General features: G+C 39.9%; 1 protein-coding gene across 1 annotated transcript in view; it reads left to right on the forward strand.

The window, feature by feature from the left end:
* Positions 1–18,898, forward strand: part of dnah7 (dynein, axonemal, heavy chain 7) — a 79,747-nt gene that overhangs the window by 28,187 nt on the left and 32,662 nt on the right. Inside the window, exons 30-45 of the mRNA XM_065962404.1 lie at positions 598–846; positions 3,066–3,215; positions 5,019–5,201; positions 6,957–7,133; positions 7,458–7,589; positions 9,667–9,888; positions 10,283–10,480; positions 13,463–13,618; positions 13,777–13,945; positions 14,891–15,017; positions 15,722–15,941; positions 16,099–16,725; positions 17,056–17,301; positions 17,564–17,793; positions 17,983–18,313; positions 18,433–18,779. Coding sequence (XP_065818476.1) covers positions 598–846; positions 3,066–3,215; positions 5,019–5,201; positions 6,957–7,133; positions 7,458–7,589; positions 9,667–9,888; positions 10,283–10,480; positions 13,463–13,618; positions 13,777–13,945; positions 14,891–15,017; positions 15,722–15,941; positions 16,099–16,725; positions 17,056–17,301; positions 17,564–17,793; positions 17,983–18,313; positions 18,433–18,779 — 3,764 coding nt within the window. The remainder of the gene's footprint in view (positions 1–597; positions 847–3,065; positions 3,216–5,018; positions 5,202–6,956; positions 7,134–7,457; positions 7,590–9,666; positions 9,889–10,282; positions 10,481–13,462; positions 13,619–13,776; positions 13,946–14,890; positions 15,018–15,721; positions 15,942–16,098; positions 16,726–17,055; positions 17,302–17,563; positions 17,794–17,982; positions 18,314–18,432; positions 18,780–18,898) is intronic.

The following is an 18,898-nucleotide window of genomic DNA, read 5'->3' on the forward strand; positions in this document are numbered from 1 at the left end:
TGTATGGTTATACTGAGTTTCTGAATATGTGCGTTTCCGCCATGTGCCTCTGTGGCCTCACCAGAACACATCAAGGGAAAAATGTATCTTTGTGAGACACAAGCCTTTTCACACATGAACTCCTAACATTTTCTGGATAATTCCAGAGATTAGGATTAAGATTGAGGCCCTGACATTTTTAGCCTTTTACACATGAACCTCACAGCTGGAGACTATCTGTGTTGGGAGCATTCTCACAATATAAAAACTATTAGTGTAGTAGTATAGAGCAGCATACTCTGCTCAACATGATCGATCCACTTGCTGGTGATTACCTGTTCTATTTACTCATCAGCTCACACTGACCCTACACGGACATTTTATTAGGGGGCTGGCCAGAAAAGTCAGGATAAGGTCAGGGTGAACCAATTCAGCTGTTTGAAATCACACATGCATCCCCCCAGACTAAGCCAGGATGTTTTTCAGGAAAGTGGGGCATTACTGAAAGGGTCTTTAACTTGTAAGCGTGTTTAAAATTGTTTAAGCATGGAAGTTCTGTTGTTCCACTCCATGCTTACTCCCTCACTGTGTCTAAACTACTTCATCTCTCCATCGTAGGGCATCACCTCTGACCTCTTCCCAGGGGTCCAGCTTCCAAATCGAGACTACAGCGTCCTAATGGATGCCATCAAGGAAAACTGTAAGCTCATGAACCTGCAGCTTACTGAATTCTTTGCTGAGAAAATCCTGCAGATCTTTGAGATGATGATAGTAAGGCATGGTTTCATGCTTGTGGGCGACCCCTTTGGAGGCAAGACCAGTGCCTATCTTGTGCTGGCAGCAGCCCTTCAGGATGTCTATACAAAGGTATGGATATGCATTCAATACACATTGTGAAAAAAAAAATTCTAAAAACAAATCTATTGTCTCGAGTGTCAAGCATGAGTGCAATCACAACGTGTCATTTTCTCAGGGTCAGTGTTGTAATTTTCATCTATAGATACAAACAATTAAAAAAGATGTTTATGCTAACTGTGATGAAGTGAGCAAATAAATATTAATTGGTATTTAAAGGTCTCATATTATGCTTTTTCTGGTTTTATATGCCCTTTAGTGTGTTTTCCAAGTGTCCTGTGCATGTTTAGGCACATCTATGTGCAAAAATTCAAAGTCCACAAAAACGCGGCTTCTCCTACGTCCTCCTGTTAGCTGTAGCATTAGCCGCATGTAACGCTCGGTTCTAGCCCCCCCTCGAAAAAAATGTGTCAGTCCGACGTCATTGTCAGTGTGAGATCACTGATCTAAGCCCATTGGCTCGTTGTGGCAAGCCCTGCAGCTCATGTTGAAATTTCTGAGACACGTGCTAAGCAACTGACCAATAACGACAGATTCGGATCGGCAGACCAATCAGAGCAGACTTGGCCCGCGTGGGGTCTAACAGAGTGGGCACAGCAGAGTGTAGCTGACGGACTCAGAGCGAAGAGGGAGCAAGGAGGAGCAGTAAAACAGAGACTTTTTTTTCGGACTTTAGCTATTGTGAACGTACAAAAGTAGGTACATAGATTAAATATACGAACCCCAAAAAGGGCATAATATGGACTCTTTAAGAATTTAAACAGATTTGAATGAATGAGTAATATTTGGCCTCAAGTTGTTCTTCAGCTTTTTTTTTGATGATCTTTCACGGTACACTTAGTCTTGATCACTAGCAACTTTAAACCACTTTGTTTTCTTGGTTGTATTTTCCTCGTTGTCCTTGAGGTCCGACTTATCTATTATGTTCTTGTCAGATATAAATCTAGTCAATCTGTCAGTGCTTCTGGGAGAAAAACCTATTTTCAGTTGGTTAACCATGCTTTTATTAATTGTGTTATATTACAAACTTTGATGGGGCTTCCTGAGTCCTTGGGACATTACCTTCCCCCTGTCAGTAAAAAAATCATATGAACTTTCATGTCAGGTAAAAATACGTGTTACACTCAATATCCAAGGCTTATCTGTGATACATGTTTGTGTGAAGTAAACACATCCATCCAATTTGTCAGAGCTGTAGTCTTTGTTTAGTAGTTATCGATCTCACAGAGAACAGCAGAACTGGCTTGTTGTATTTACATGGCTGAGAGCCTGAGAGCCATCCCACTGAGGAGACAGATGAAGGCCTGCTGATGGAGCGCTGGGGAATGCCACATTTGTCATCGTCATTCTTGTTGCTGCACATCCACTGATCATGTCCAAACCCCCCTCCCCTTTCTCTACTAGATTTTTTTTCAGCAGATTGTTTTTCTCATTGTTTTTTATTCAAAGTGACACCTTGTCCTCAAAGCTGTTTGTTCTATTTTTTAAAATAGTTTTTCTCAGTAAGCAGAAGTCCTGTTATATAGGCAGAAATCTTGCAAGCCATTTATTCATATTGACACAGACAAGTCATACAAATGAGTAGCTTGGCATTAGGGGCAGGGGCAATCACCAGAGGCCCCATGTTACGATATTGTCACAATATTATATTTTAAATATTTTGCTATATGCTGAGACTTGCGATTTAATTTTTTGAACTGCTTATTGTGTCGACTAAATTAAAAATCAAGAACTGTTTTGTCAGATAAGAAAATTCTCAGTCTATTCATCTCACTTACTTATTTTTATTAATGCACAATGTGAGTCAAGCCCACAGACTGACCAACACTGTGATGTGATGAAAGCAAAACCCTGTAAAAGGCTGCATGCACCTCACTATCTGAACTGTTTGTATTTCAGTCTAATCGAACTGGAACATGAGTTTTTAACAATGCAACTTGTTCAAAATAAATTGTGCAACCCCTTCAGCAATGACAAAAGCACATTTACTATTGATATAATAAAAATGTTGATACTTGGCAGCCATGAGACGATATAATATCGACACACAAAACATTGCTATACCTTGCTGTATTGATTTTTTCCCCCACCTCCACTTGGCATGCTCATTTTGGCTGTTTTACAACCTTTTCTGTTTGTCCCTTGTTTTTAGTTTATGATAATTCTATGTTTGGTCTTTATTATTGTGTGTTTCTATGTTTTACAGTATGTCTGTATTTTTGTTACTCCAGGATTTAATGGATGAGAACCAGGTACAGATCACAGTTATCAATCCCAAATCCATCACCATGGGCCAGCTGTATGGACAGTTTGACCCCATCTCTCATGAGTGGTCTGATGGCATCCTTGCTGTCAGCTACAGAGCCTTCGCTTCCTCTCAGGTGAGAATGCTGTATCATATTTTCTTTTATGCTGGGTCATAACACGGGTTCAGAATAACAAGAAAGCAGCATGATGATTCTGAAACATGCTCTTTAAGGCCATTATAGAGACAAACATGTTCAGAGTTCTGAAGGGTTAGTCAGGCACAACCTGCCATTCAAAGCCTTTAAAACACAGCATAATTGCACAGTGTTCACTCACTCTACATATTCATGTATATTTTACATGCACAAACCTAGATAATGGGCCAAATTTGTAAAAGATCTTTCTGAGCTCAACTCTTCTTGAAGGTTAAAACCATTGACCTTGATTTCTTTTAATCCAGTTCACAAGTTAAATACTAAAGCATGTTGCTCTTTTTGCATGTTTGGATGTTGCCAAAGGTTCATCATACTCAAATGATTCATGTTATAGGAGGATTCAGAAGGAGAGAGATGAGATGTAGATGCATTATCGTCAGTCTCAGTTTACCGGTTTAGGATGGATCTGTGCACAATAGGCATGACGTTCCAATTAATATCAAGCCTGTAGAAAGATAGACTGCAGTGACAGGGTAAACAAAAGAAACATTTTCCTGTCTTGTTAAATTCAGATCTTTAATAACTCCTTCATTCATGCGAAGGCACACAAGACACACATGGGCGGGCGATTTAGAGTGGAGGCATGTCATAATGGAAAATCATTTCTTCGCCCTATTCTCGAATTGTTTCCAAATGAACTTGTCATTTAAAAAATTGTGTCTGTATGTAAAGTTGTCGTTTTTACAAATTGTTTTTTATTGTCAATGAAGAAGTGGAGTGGGGATTGGTTATGACAGCTGCACACATTACACACTGATGCAAAGAAAATCGAGAACAGGAACAGGGCTTGTCTTAATTCAGTTTTTGAAAAATAATTTTCCTCTCGGCAAAAGTCTTCCTTTGTTTTGCTCTTTTTTCAAGCATCACATTTACTAAACTCATTTTATTTTTTGCTAATCTCAAGACAAGCAGCAGTGTAGCACATTAAACCCTCTGCATACACAATTTATGGTTGACTCTTTTTGTCAGATCATTACATTACAACATACTCACTTCCCTCTCAAGCACCAGATGGCCCAAGCCCAGGCACCGCCATTTGTCTGTATTTTAACAAATCAATTTCAAGCACAGCCCTTGCCAGCCCATTTAACTGGAGAATGGACGCTAGTTGTCAACCTCCATTCTGACAATGTAGGTGTTAATATCATTCATTTAGCAAACATTCCTTGCTTGGATTTAAATGTGACCTTGAAAGTATGCAGAGGGATTTCTGTTTTGTAGAAGAAGAAAAAAATAATATATTATGTGCCTCAAATTAAAGAATAGAGACACTGTCTTTATAAAGCAAGCGATAGAAAGCAGTATCTTTTGGTGCACTTTAAATCCCCTTTTTTAAACTTTAAAGCTCCATGAATACTTTAGAAATTCTGCAGATTATGGCACTGCAGGGAAAAACCTTTAGGGTATTTATCCTTTCCTTTTTTTTTTAAGTAAAAACGCCTCCTCTGGATTTAAAGGTTTAAGAGTCTGTTTGTGTGTGCCTCCTTACAACCATACATTCCTCCTGCAAGCTGCATCAACATCAATAATGACGTAATATATTGTTACTCCTCTTGAAATGTTTTGTTTCATGTATGTCTGCATTCAACCTGTGGTTGAACATAAAATATGAGCCAGAAGGTTACAGGTGTTGCTTATATTTATAGTAAAAAAAATGAAATTAAACCGCTGCTGAAAATATTCCATCAATGTGTGAGCAGTCCTTTTTCTTCCTTCCCCCAGAGCCCGGACAGAAAGTGGCTTATCTTTGACGGCCCGGTAGACGCTGTGTGGATTGAAAATATGAACACAGTGCTTGATGACAACAAAAAGCTGTGTCTGATGAGCGGGGAGATCATTCAGATGTCACCACAAATGAGCCTCATCTTTGAGCCAATGGACCTGGAGGTGGCATCGCCAGCCACAGTAAGAAGCACCTTCATTTTGATTAAGGGTTTCCTCTAAGGGTACCTGCATTTCGGTTACAAGTATGTATCAGCTATGTTATTTAGTCTCTGGAAAAGGCTTAGAATGGATCCATTGCCAAAGTCACTAAAAAAAACGTACAATATTTACACACTGTTTTTGTTAAACAAATGTTCCTAACAAATTTCAGAGAGATGTAGTCCATCACTACCTAACGGGTGACTTTTGCTCAAATTGTCCATCACACCTTTTTGTATTACACACACTTTAGTCGTCCTTTCATCGAGCTGTTCTCTCACGTGCACTTTTTAAAATTTCTAGAAGATTTTAGAACAGAATTCCCTGGAAATCCTCCTGAGCCGTTTATTCACACGTCCGTCACGTGGAAGTTTTCCCTGTTGGACGGGAAATCCAAGTTGTCTGACACTGTTATGTTTTTTATCAATCTTTCATGTTATTTGACAAATAATGAGTGGGCTGGAGAGCAGAATCAAGTATCAAGCAGCTTCATTAACGGTCGCAGTTGAACATATTGCATGATAAAAAAAAGTCATCCCCCATGCCAGTTGCTCGTGGTTCATTTTCCAGAATATTTCCTGTTACATTCGCATTTTGGCTAACTTCAACTTCAGCCAGAAATTATTCTAGGGGAAATATGTTGGGTGAAAATTCAGCTGTTCGTGTTCACACATCAGCTCAATCCAAAAATGTCAGGAAGGAGAGTTTGTGCATGTATGTAAACACCATCAGTGATTATGCCTGGGTACTGTTTGCCTCCAATCAATTGTATCTACCCACAGCAAAACAGACACACAAAAAAAAAAGTTTGTGGGTTTTATCTTCTACACCCTAAAGGTTTGTATTAGCAGGTGATATTCACTGATTTCTTTATCTACATTCACAAGGTATGACAGATGCTGTTAAGCTAAGCTCACACAGTCACAAAGAAGTCACAAAGAAGTACTGCGTGAAAATAGAGTACTGTATGTTCATGACTGACTTTATATCTTTTTGCATTTAACAATTGTAGTACATCATGTCCAGACAAAATAAAATAACATACCTCTTTGTATCTTGTTTATATTTTTGCAAACCTTATAGAGGCAGTGTTTCCTTCAAGTGGGCAATAGTTAAACAACACTTTTTACATTTGACATTTACCAGTAGCTCCCCCCCCCCTTCCCCCTTCCCCTCCTCCGCCTCCTCCTCCTTGAGGTTCTTTGTTCTAAGGCAAAGGCTCTTTACTGCAATACATACATACCTTCAGAGAATACCTTGGCATCTCCCTGGCTCTCCTTTTTTTTATTACATGGACTTCTACTTTTGATTCTCCATTGCCCTGTCGCTGATTCTTTTATCATGCAGACTACAGAGGCATCAACATTTTTAGGATCACAGTGAAATTACCCGTCTGTGTGAAGGCTCCGTGTTGTGCACTGATGATCTCTCGTTTTTTCTTCAATTTTCCTCTCTTTCTCTTTTCTGCTCAAATTTCCTGCGTCTGCTCATCTTTCGTCTACCTGCACTTCTTTCTCAACTGATTCATTTGGGTGTGACTTGGAGCTTTTGGATCTCATAAAAAAGCTTCCCTTAAGGACAGTAATGTAGTCCAATAATCCAGTGGTATCACATATGAAGCACACTTATAGACAGTATTAACCAGGTTAGTGTTTGTAATACTGGTTTGTTCTATATATTGTAGTTAAGAAACAGGTTAAGAAATGTGTTTTTAGAGGTAGTATGTCTTTGTCACAGGTGTCTCGATGTGGTATGATCTACATGGAGCCTCATATGCTTGGCTGGAGGCCCCTTTTGCTGTCATGGCTCAATACCCTGCCTTCGACAGTCAGTGCAGCACACAAAGAGCTCATCACTGCCCTTTTCGACCGGATACTGCCAGCCTGCCTGCAGCTCATTCGAAAGGCCACTAAGGTGCTGAAACATTCTTCAGAAAAAGAGTGAATAAGTTGAGAATGGTTTGCAAATGAACAGTATTTTGTCTTTTTTTTTTTCTCACTTTGCATTTACAAGTTAATTTTGGTTTGTTGTCTCATTCTAAAAATACATTAATATTGTGTATACATTTGCATGTTTCTTCCTGCATGCTTTAGAAGCAAAGTTGCACTTTTTAATTTTGAGTGACATATAGTTGGTTGTTTATCTTTGTTATCAAGTCTCATGAACATTGCATTTAATTTTAAAGCTCTTGTTGGGTTTTAACGTATGTTCTTTCTTTTTTTTTTTGTTCGTTTGCAGACGCTCTCCCCTACGTCTGACACTAATCTAGTCAAGTCCCTGATGAATCTGATGGACTGTATGATGGATGAGTTTCATGATGAAGAAAAGATGAAGAGCATGAATGAAAACGATACTTGCTCTTGGTTGGAGGTTTGTTTGTACACAGCCACTTGTACTTGTTACTAGAGAAAGAATATGCTTTGTTGGCCAAACATGTGCACTGTAGAAATGTAATCTAATTATGATCATGCTTTTAAACATAGTGTTATCAAACAGTGTAAGATGTTATTAGAATATGTAATTCAACAAATAGATCTGGCATTATATATTGACCATTATGGGTTATTTAAGAGCTAAGGATCCTCACAGCAGCCCAGTTCATATAATATCAACTCTCCACTATTCTCTATATAAGTCTCAACACCACAATGCTTCCCTCTCATTAATATACTTTCATCATACATATACATTAAACATTTAACATTAAGAATTCTTGATCACAAGTGATGATGATATAACTGAGAAAAGAAAAACTTTCAATCCCATGGATTTAATAAATCAGGGACATAGTCATAGTGACGTTAACCATTTATTTCTAAAACACAGTTTTGAAGCCCAACAATGGCAGTTGCTATATTGGAAATGCTGTCTCAAACTCACTTTCGGTCAACCTAGTAACAGAAAAAGACGTGGAGCTGAGGTGAACTTTAAGCCTCCTGTCAAACAGCTACAACGTGCCCTCTTGCAGTTTGACCAGCGGAGACCCTTATTATGCATAACTCTCGTTCTTCATAAAATCAAAACAGATGAAAATTCACCCCCCTTTATCAGTGTGTGCTGATAAGACACAAGCTGTTCGCACAAGATTGTTACTTGAGCCACGGTGTAAACATTCAAATTGCTGTTGTCAAAATGGGCATTTTAACAAGGGTGTTAACAGGACCTCAGTAGGCTTTGGAGACATCCTCCAGTGCAGTGATTCTCAAAGTGGGGTCCCAGGACCCCCAGGGGTCCGAGAACCATAGCTTGGGGGTCCACGGAATAATTTACAAACAATTGTAAAAGTGTTCTATATCATTGAAAAGGCTATTTTGTTCAATACTCCTGCCCACTTTAGTTTTGTGCCATGAGATCAATTCCAATGTGATCGTGACATGTCTGTCACTTCATAGTGCGCAACGATAAAAAAAAGAAAACTCAAAACAAAAAACACCTCGGAGCCAACATATTCTCAAAGTTTATAAAATGAATATCGTAGAAAGTATTCTTGTAGAGAAACTGCTCTATAGGTAAAATCACTGGTTTGCTAGGCAGAACAGAAAAAACATAAAATAAATGGAGGCAGTCAGTAAAAGAAGACGGCTTTCTATCATGATAGGAGCTGACAAGAGCTAATGGTGCAATGCACTGAAGAACTGTAGGGGGAGTTGGCCATGCATGACCCATATGAATCACCGTGACAACCCACTGACAGACAACTAGAATTTGACTTCACTTTTCTTAAGATTATCCAAACTGTGAAAATGCCAAATTCACATACAGTTTAGACGATGAAAATGCTATTAAAGTAATCTTATAGAGGGATAATAATGTATTCTTGAAAGAATCCCCTCAAAGAGGAGTCACATACAGGGTACAAAATCATTTTGCCTTTTCTCTTTGATGTATACTGTACCAGTCAAGGCTACCTGCACAAAAGAGTAGAAAAGTTTCAGCAGATGAGCCCTTACTTCTACTCCTTGCATGAGTTCCAATTGATTTTTCTGCCTCTGAATCGTGTCTTTTGAATGCACTGCTATTATCCCCCTGTGGCACACTGCACTGATGAATGCCTTTCAACCCTCTCTCCCATGCTTCTCAGCCAGTCATTATCAAAGTGTTGAATTAATCAGCCTATTAACAGCAGGAGCTATCATGAGGCTGCTAAGCCACATGATATGCAATTTCCAATTCCGACTGTATTCCTGCTGTTTCTTCCAACAAAGACATCTCTCCTTGAGTGTTTGTCTCATACAATGATTTGAACGCTGGTTGAAGCATTCACATGGTTGTTGTTCATTTTAATTAGTTCAATAATTGCAAACCTTTTGGGCACAATGACATTTTTGAGTCTGCATATATACAGTATATTTTTAAGTTTTACTTTTGCTTCTTCTATTTCTGTAGTCTGTTATTCATCTGCCACTGCCATTAAAAACATTGATGGTTGTCTTGGGCTTTTACGCAGGGCATCTTTGTGTTCTGCCTGGTGTGGTCAGTCGGCGCCAGCTGTGATGATTCAGGCCGCAACAAATTTGATGCGGTAGTGAGGGAAATCTTGAATGGTCCTTTAAGTGAGGAGACCCAAGCTTGCCATGGTCTTCTTGTCAATGTCGAGGCTCCACCTAAACAGCTCATTGTTCCCCTGCCTAAAGAGGGAACAGTCTACCAGTATCGCTTCATTAAAGAGGTAGGATAGCTGCTGGTCATTGTGCAGCTAGGAGCACTTACGGTAACTGCCTTTTGTATCTCAGAATGACGTGTAGAAGACTTTCATGAATTTAACAAAATATCTTGGTCATAGTAAAGATACAAATTTAAAGATTACAAATAATTGTGTATATAAACACAGACAAAAGTTTAGTTCAGATACATTAACTATTGATGTATTATTACTTTACTTGGTTGTTATGTCTGTATATTGGACATTTCTCAAAATAGCAAATTCTATTTGTGTGTCTTCAAGGACTGGATATTCTGTGTCAAATGTTAGATGGGCCCCTTAGTGTGTTTTGGTTGAATGCCAGCACAGTTACCGTTCTTTTACCCTGACTTCTTTCCTTGACTTTTACCCTTGACTTCAGGGTCCAGGCAGGTGGGAGTTGTGGACAGACGAGCTAAAGGCTGCGCCCTCCATAGGCAAAGACATGCAGTTCAATGAGATCATCGTTCCCACTGAGAACACAGTACGATACATGGCACTGATGGAGCTCCTTGTCAACCACCAGAAGCCCACTATTTTCATCGGCCCCACTGGTACTGGCAAGAGTGTCTACATTACAGTGAGTCCCCAGATTAAAACATTTCTATTCATGCATTATTTTGAGTGGACGAGGGTATTTAACATTTTGCAGAACAGAACCGAATTCAAGTGTAATTCTCATGCACAATCTACAGCAGTTTTCCTTAGCCACTACTTCTTTCAAGCAAGGTTCAGTAAGGGGTAACTCGTCTTAATTGCCAATAATGGACAATATTTGACGCTGTTATCAGTGAGGGTAACAGCACTGTTAAATATAGCAGTGGATGCCAGTTTACCACGGCAGTCTTCTCCATATGTTTATTAGTACTTGATGTGTTTCTTGGCACCTTCCTACTGTTGAACCAGTAAATAGTAGTAATGAGAAAAACCTTGCCTGCATGTCCCTGTTAGCTCATTGGCAGTTGCAGACATGGTGCTCATATAACAAGCATGTGCTTAAGCCAGTCTACTTATTTTATTAGTTAAATACACAAAAAAATGGCATATTTCTCATGGCAAGTTTCCGGACTACTTTGAACATGGTTTAGAGTTGAGCTACGGTAAGCCTTAAAAAGTAGTACATGAAATTTTTGACTTTTCTTTCCTGATACATGAAAATGTAACACTGGGTCATTGTTGCTGCATTATTGTTCATATGTTGGGAATAACTTTATCATTATTATTTATAATTGTTAGTCTTGTTCTTGATCAGTATGTTATCTCATCTAGATAAAGTGTCTTTAATACTCATGATATAATTTTGTAGGATGGAAAGACATGTATTTCTGAAGAGTGTAGACCCAGCACAGGGAAACTAGAATAAGTGTCCGATCAAACAAATCATTTGGAGGCTACACAGCTAAAGGCACCAGGTGTGAAACGGCCACCTTAGAGGAATACCGAGCATCTCCTCAGCAGACCTTCAGCTATTTATATCAAGGACTAATCCCCCCTCCTTCCCTGTGCTTCATTAGTTCTTCCATTAGTGTGCTCAAACTTGAGACTCAGAGGTGAATAGAGATCATCTCACTTGGGAGCCTGCCCTGTTCTCTATTTCCTGCCTGTCTGTGTGGTAGAGCTGCTCTGTCCCATGTTGCAACTAGCAGACCGTGGCTGAATCAAAAATCTGTCCAGAGTTAAAGAAGCTCCAGAATGGAGACCATAAGTATATTACTGGCTTGTTGCCCACACCAAACAGCTGTACCCAAGGCTCCTTCACCCGCCCCAGTCTGATCCAGGGCCAAGAGACATGGAGAGAGGCTGTGCTGCATGTTTATAATTAGAGGAAGATGATGATGCACCTTGTGATCATTCAAAAGTTCTGTGCAAGTCAACTCAAAGTTTGCTCATATAGCACATTTAACAAAAAAAACAGTTGACCAACATGCTGTACAGGGTAATAAACAATATCAAAGGACAAATGGGAATAAAACGAGTAAAAAACAGTACAATAAATGACCCAATAAAAAACAAAATAAATGAGTGCATAAATGTCAAGCTCAACTTGTATTAAAAGCCAACGCAAATAAGTTTGTCTTAAGCAGCCATTTAACATTTTGAAATGCATGAAGCAGTTCTGATGTACACAGGTAGTTACACAAATTTGTAGCAGCTAAGGCTTTGTCACCTCCAGTTGTTTGCCTGCATTTTGGGACATCTGAGCATCTGGTCTGTTAACCACAGTGCTCTGACTAGAGCATGTTGGTGCAACAGCTCAAATAAACAAGACGGTGCCAACCCATGTCAAATTTTAAAAACAAGTCATAGAATCTTAAACTGGACCCTGAAGCTGACAGGAAGCCAGTGGAGAGAAGCTAGTACACGAGTAAAGAAAAGTGGTCATGTTGTCTCTACCCAGTCAGAAAACATGCAGCTGCATTGTGGAACAGCTGCAAGCGACGAAGAGACGACTGACCACACCAATATACAGAGAGTTACATCAGTCTAAACGAGATGTAATAAACATGTGGATAACTCTCTCATCTGTGGGAAGATAAGGCTTTACCTTTCCAAAAAGTCCAAGCTGGAAAAAAGCTGGCCTTGACAGCCGAATTCATCTGTTTGTCACATTCAAAGGAGCTGTCAAAAATCACTGCCAGATTTGTTGACAGAAAGGCGACTGTGGGAGGCTAAGGGGCCACGGACACTGTCAATGCCATCCAGGAGTTCAGATTTGCCACATAAATGCTTCATTAAAACAGTCATGGCTCAAATAATTTCACAAGCATGTGTATTACCTATGTGTGCATGAACAGTGGATGATGCACCATAAACAAATGGTGCATCATAAGAGCGCCATGATCAAAGAGATGTTTTCTGTTTATAGCAACAAAAAGCCATTTGTCCAAACAGGTATTTTTTCAAAATGGCATTTCATAAAAGCCTCTTTTAGCATTTGGTGAAATGGCCATCTGTAAACCTTTGTGCAAAATCAAAAATGCTTTGACCGCAGACCTTTTCTTGAATTTTATTTTCTGGGATTCATTTACCCTCAGTTTTTATCTAATGAAGTAGTCAACTAACACTACTTCTTCTTCTAGATCATAAAAGATAAGTCTCATTGATACCCACCATAGGGGAAATTCACTTTTTGAAACCGCTCACAAAATGAGAGAAAAAAACAATTATAAGAAACAAGTGGCATTTTTTAAAATACAGGGTGCCATAAAATGGTAAAAAACATATGATATAATAAGAGTATACACGCTATGTACACCAAAATCTGTTCCTCAGATGTCATTGTACAACAGGATGACATTTGGCCAAGATAATGTATCAGTAGTAGTTAAAATAGTATTGTGAGAAAAATAAGAATGTATATTTATGGTGCATTTATTTTGAATACACAATACTTATTACAAGATGTTACTTGGTAATATACGCCATTATTTGTTCAGTTTGTCTCCATTTATGTGATGTATATATGAACATAATAAAAGTGATAATGCCCAATATGGAATAAACTTCCAAACCAGCAGATTTGAGGATAACATGTGTTCATCTTTGGTTATATCTTGCCCAGGACTTCCTATTGAATCAGCTGCAGAAGGACGTGTACAGTCCATTATTCATCAACTTTTCGGCCCAGACTACAGCTGCCCAGACTCAAAACATTATCATGTCCAAGCTGGATAAGCGGCGCAAAGGACTGTTTGGTCCTCCTGTGGGGAAGAAAATGGTAAAGTCTCTTTATGATGTTCTGATTATGTTTGCTGTTTGTTTTTCTTTGCTCTCATATCAGTGAAGTCATTCAAATCAAGTTGGTGTAAAGTTTCAAATGCCTTGTCTAAATATCAGTCCTTTTATGGAAAGTACATTCCTCTTATATCTTATTAGGTGGTCTTTGTGGATGATGTGAACATGCCAGCCAGGGAGGTTTATGGTGCCCAGCCGCCTGTTGAGCTGCTGCGCCAGTGGCTGGACCACTGGAACTGGTATGACATGAAGGACTGCTCTATGATCAAACTGGTGGATATCCAGGTCATATGTGCTATGGGACCACCTGGTAAGTAGCAGCTGTGGTACCAAAGAGTGTATCAGACCATATTGTTACCGCCATGATATTCTATCATTCTGTATTGGTTGAGAGGGGACTGGCTGTTAGGTGGGTAAAGTGAATATTTGTGTCCCTCTGTCTCTTAACTGCTGCTGAAGTGTTGGCCAGTCAACGCCACAAACCCCAAGCTGCTGTTTTTTGGAGCTTGTTATTAACTTTAAATGCCTACAGATAGCAAATGTTTACCACATCCATCTCCACTAACACTACCAGTGTAAACATGAAACGGCTCTGTCCACTGAGGCGGTGAGAAGGGACAGCTGCAAGACGAAAAGGGTTATGCTAGCACTGCTATAGTGTTAGTTCATGATGCCTGTGCTGACAGTTGTTTCACTTTACTACAGTGCTGCCCTATGGCCATCACAACCACTGAGCCCACTCCAAAGAAAACAATTGAGATGCCCATTTTTACTGATATGAAATATTTGGAATGCTATAACATCTTTTGGTAAATGTGAAAGTAAAGCACCCTAACCATCTTCAACTTTGGTGACCCTCTGTGTTCATGATACTAAGTTAAAGTAGTTGCTGCAAATGTGCCACTGTAAACTTACAAGACCAATATGTAGCAATTGCATTACATTTCTGATAAATGTCATGGCTGTAGCGTTATCTTTGAATCATTGAATTCATCTAAAAACTAAAATGATAGATGTGTAGCTGTGTTTAACAACAGAATAAAAAAGAAAGAGCTGTAAGGCCCACTAGTGGGTAAAGTTGTCTTCAGCTAATAAAGAGTTCAAATAGACCACTACATTTTTAAATACTGAAAAATAGTCACTTTGCACCAGAAATACGGGGTACTAGAAAAAGTGAGTTGAAGGATACCTGTGACAAGTTTCTTCATTTTTTCAGATTTCTCGTTTTCATTATTTTGTTCTGCTTGTTTCTCAGGTGGAGGGCGAAACCCTGTCACGCCTCGGTACCTGCGCCACTTCAACACGATCACCATTAATGATTTTGATGAGAAGACCATGTATACAATCTTCTCCAGGATCATAGACTGGCATTTCACTATTCGGTAACTACTACTGCTACATCAATTGACAATTTTTGAGGGGGTTTCCCAAATTGACACCCAATAATTTAATGTTGAAGCTCCAAAACAGAAGCACTACACTACTTTTACTAAGGCTTCTCTGTCACACAGACAATGCTTTTTGTCCTTGGGTATTATCCCCTGACTGTTATCAAAATAATGAATTGTACCAGTAATTATCATGTTAATGTTAATTATAAATTATTACATGTATTATGTTACTTTTATGAATCCCTAGGCATCTAGATATACAGTGCTGTACATATGCTTATGCGGGTGAATTCATATGAACCGACTTTAAGCATTTGGTTGCTTTATAAGAGGATTAGAGGTGTTCTTTTTGCTCCTCTCTTATTACACTGCTACAGTGTTTACTTCTGAGACCAAACGTCCTAAGGCAATCAAATCTGTTGGATAGGTTTCAAATCTACCCAGCCACTTCTGCAAACACAACTGTAATTTGCATTCTAACAAGATAGCAATTTCACACTTTGTCAGGTTTCAGTTTGTTTTTTTTTGAATACTATAATGCTTTTGATTAAAAAAAATCTCTGACCAAATAAATGTAATCAAGTATTTAGTGTGCTTTGTTTTTTTTTTACATGAAAAACATTCAATTTCCCAACGAAGTTGAAGGCAGTACTCTGAATGACACTTTACCAATGAGTCAACCATGTCATCCACAGGTTCTCTTTCCCCAAGTCATTTGGAGTTCTGACCTCTCAGATTGTCAATAGCACCATGTCTGTGTACCAAGAGGCCACCAAGAACCTGCTCCCAACCCCCGCAAAGTCCCATTACTTGTTCAATCTGCGTGATGTCTCCCGAGTCATCCAGGGCATCTGCCTGTCTCGACCAGAAACTGCAGATGAACCATCTGCCATCAAACGCCTGTGGGTGCATGAGGTAATGTTGAGCACAACAAATAGTGGAAAATACCTGACAGCTGTGTTACAGAAGGGCCCTAAACATGCAACTAAAATAGGACAAAAAGATGTGTGTTTCCATCCCTATCTCTCTTTCTCCCTCACACTCACTTCAAATTTGTCTCTTTGATCCTCAGGTCCTGAGAGTATACTGTGATCGACTGGTTCATGACAAAGATCGGTCCTGGCTTGTAAGCTATTTACAGGTTGTGTTTCAAACTCACATGAAAGAAAACTTCCATCAGCTCTTCAAGCATCTTGACCAGGACAGTGATGGAAAGGTGACTGAGGACGACCTGCGCAGCCTCATGTTTTGTGATTTTCATGACCCCAAGGGTGAGGACCGCAACTATCGGGAGGTGAACAATTTGGATCAGCTCCGACAGGTTGTGGAGTCACACCTGGAGGAGTACAACAACATTAGCAAAGCGCCCATGAATCTGGTTCTTTTCCGTTTTGCCATTGAACATGTGTGCCGCATTTCCCGCATCCTCAAGCAGCCAAGTGGCCATTCCCTGTTGGTGGGTGTAGGTGGGAGCGGGCGCCAGTCCCTCACCCGCTTGGCTGCCTACATGGCAGAGGCAGAACTTTTCCAGGTGGAAATCTCTAAAACCTATGGAACCACTGAGTGGCATGATGACCTGAAGCTGATCATGAGGAAGTCCACGCAGGGTGAAGCTCATGGCGTTTTCCTCTTCACAGACACTCAAATCAAAATGGAGTCATTTCTGGAGGACATTGGGAACCTTCTCAACACTGGGGAGGTAAAGTGGGAGGTGGAGGTGGGGTTGAAGGTGCCTGCTGGATGAGTCTAGGTGTAGAAAACATTTAATCTGATAGGAAGATTGATGAGTGAATGAAGGTTGGCTGAACTGTATATAACACTAATAGTAAAAAAAGAAGTGTGTATGTTTGTGAAAACAATGGTTTGACAATTACAGCATGTAAATGAGATATAATAAATATGTAATATAAGACATACTGTATATTGATAAGATTAAGAAGATATGCAGGGAGAAAAGGTGGAATGATTTTCTATTTCTTTCATCAGTACTCAAACACAGACCAGCCTATTATCTTTTGCTTGCTTTCAGGTTCCTAACCTATTTGCAGTCGATGAGAAGCAGGAGATCTGCGAGCGAATGCGTGTGTTGGACCGGCAACGTGATCGTGACAAACAGACGGATGGCAGCCCCCTGGCTCTTTTCAACATGTTTGTAGAGCGCTGTCGCACACAGCTTCATGTGGTGTTGGCCATGAGTCCCATCGGAGACGCCTTTAGGAACCGTTTGAGACGTTTCCCTGCCCTCATTAACTGCTGCACCATTAACTGGTTTCAGGTTTGTATGTTGGAGCATGTTGCAGGTTGCATGAAGATGCAGAGGGTTAAGGTGGCTGGATATATGTTACATATTATCTTTTAATTATATGGTTTCTAATTAAAACATAATATGTAATATTTTATGTTAGTGGATCATCATAAGGGTCGAATTCTTTATTGTGGTTCCCTTCAATTGTAACTGATGACATCGCAAGGAAACTATAGCAGAAATGTAAATACAAATGCACTGTGGAAGTAGCATATGTTTCCTTCCTTATCAGTCTTGGCCTGCGGATGCCCTACAAGCAGTGGCCTGTCGCTTCCTGGAAGACGTTGAGATGACAGATGAGTCCAGAGAAGGCTGCATCACCATGTGCAAGAGCTTCCACACCTCAACGATTGAACTATCAAATCGCTTTTTGACAGAGTTACAGCGTCACAACTATGTCACCCCAACCTCGTACCTTGAACTCATTTCAACCTTTAAAGCCTTGCTGAAGACGAAAAGGGCGTAAGTTGAATTTAAGAATAACTGTTAACATTAACATTGTGATATCAAATGTTTTGATTACATAAGGATGACATTAAAGATTAAAAAAAAACATGAATCTGGGCCATTGTTCAAGAGCTGGAATTGAAAAACTTTTGTTTCCATGCATAAAAAGCATTTCTTCATTATCTGTTTTTATCTATGGGGCAGTAAGGTGATGAAGATGAAACGTCGTTATGAGGTTGGCCTGGAGAAGTTGGAGTCAGCAGCTGACCAGGTGGCCACTATGCAAGTTGAGCTGGAGGCTCTACAGCCACAGCTGCGTGTTGCCAGCAAGGAGGTGGATGAGATGATGGTGGTTATAGAGCATGAATCTGTGGAGGTGGCTAAGACAGAGAAAGTGGTGAAGGAGGATGAGGCCGTGGCTAATGAACAAGCCATGGCTGCTAAAGCCATCAAGGATGAGTGTGATGCCGACCTTGCTGTAGCTATGCCTATCCTGGAGTCAGCCTTGGCTGCGTTGAATACTCTCACCAATCAGGTAGACATTTTTTTTATTGTCTTCATGAAAAATGCTGCCTTTAGATCTGGGTCATGTGCACTGGAATATAATATTGAAGAAGGGAAGATCAATTGATGTGGGGTTTTTTTTATGTGCAGGATATCACAGTGGTAAAGTCCATGAAAAGCCCTCCCACAGCTGTTAAGCTGGTGATGGAGGCAATCTGCATTCTCAAAGGCATCAAGCCCGATCAAATTCCTGACCCTTCAGGCTCTGGTAAAAAAGTGGAGGACTTTTGGGGCCCAGCAAAAAAGCTCCTGGGAGACATGAAGTTTCTCCAAAGCCTTCACAAGTATGACAAGGACAACATCCAACCAAGTTACATGACCATCATCCGCAACAAGTACATCACCAACCCAGACTTTGTACCAGAGAAGATTCGAACTGCATCCACTGCAGCTGAAGGCATGTGTAAGTGGGTCTGTGCCATGGACAAGTATGACAAGTAAGTAATGTTCTTCTCCATCTTTGCTCTCTGTTATAAAAATTAATGCATATTCTCAACGCTTGAGTGCTTTTTATCCATCTAGAAACATGAAGCTTGGTTACTGCCAACTTCAAAGG

Source organism: Labrus bergylta, chromosome 13 (assembly GCF_963930695.1).
Source record: "Labrus bergylta chromosome 13, fLabBer1.1, whole genome shotgun sequence".
Lineage (NCBI taxonomy): Eukaryota > Metazoa > Chordata > Actinopteri > Labriformes > Labridae > Labrus > Labrus bergylta.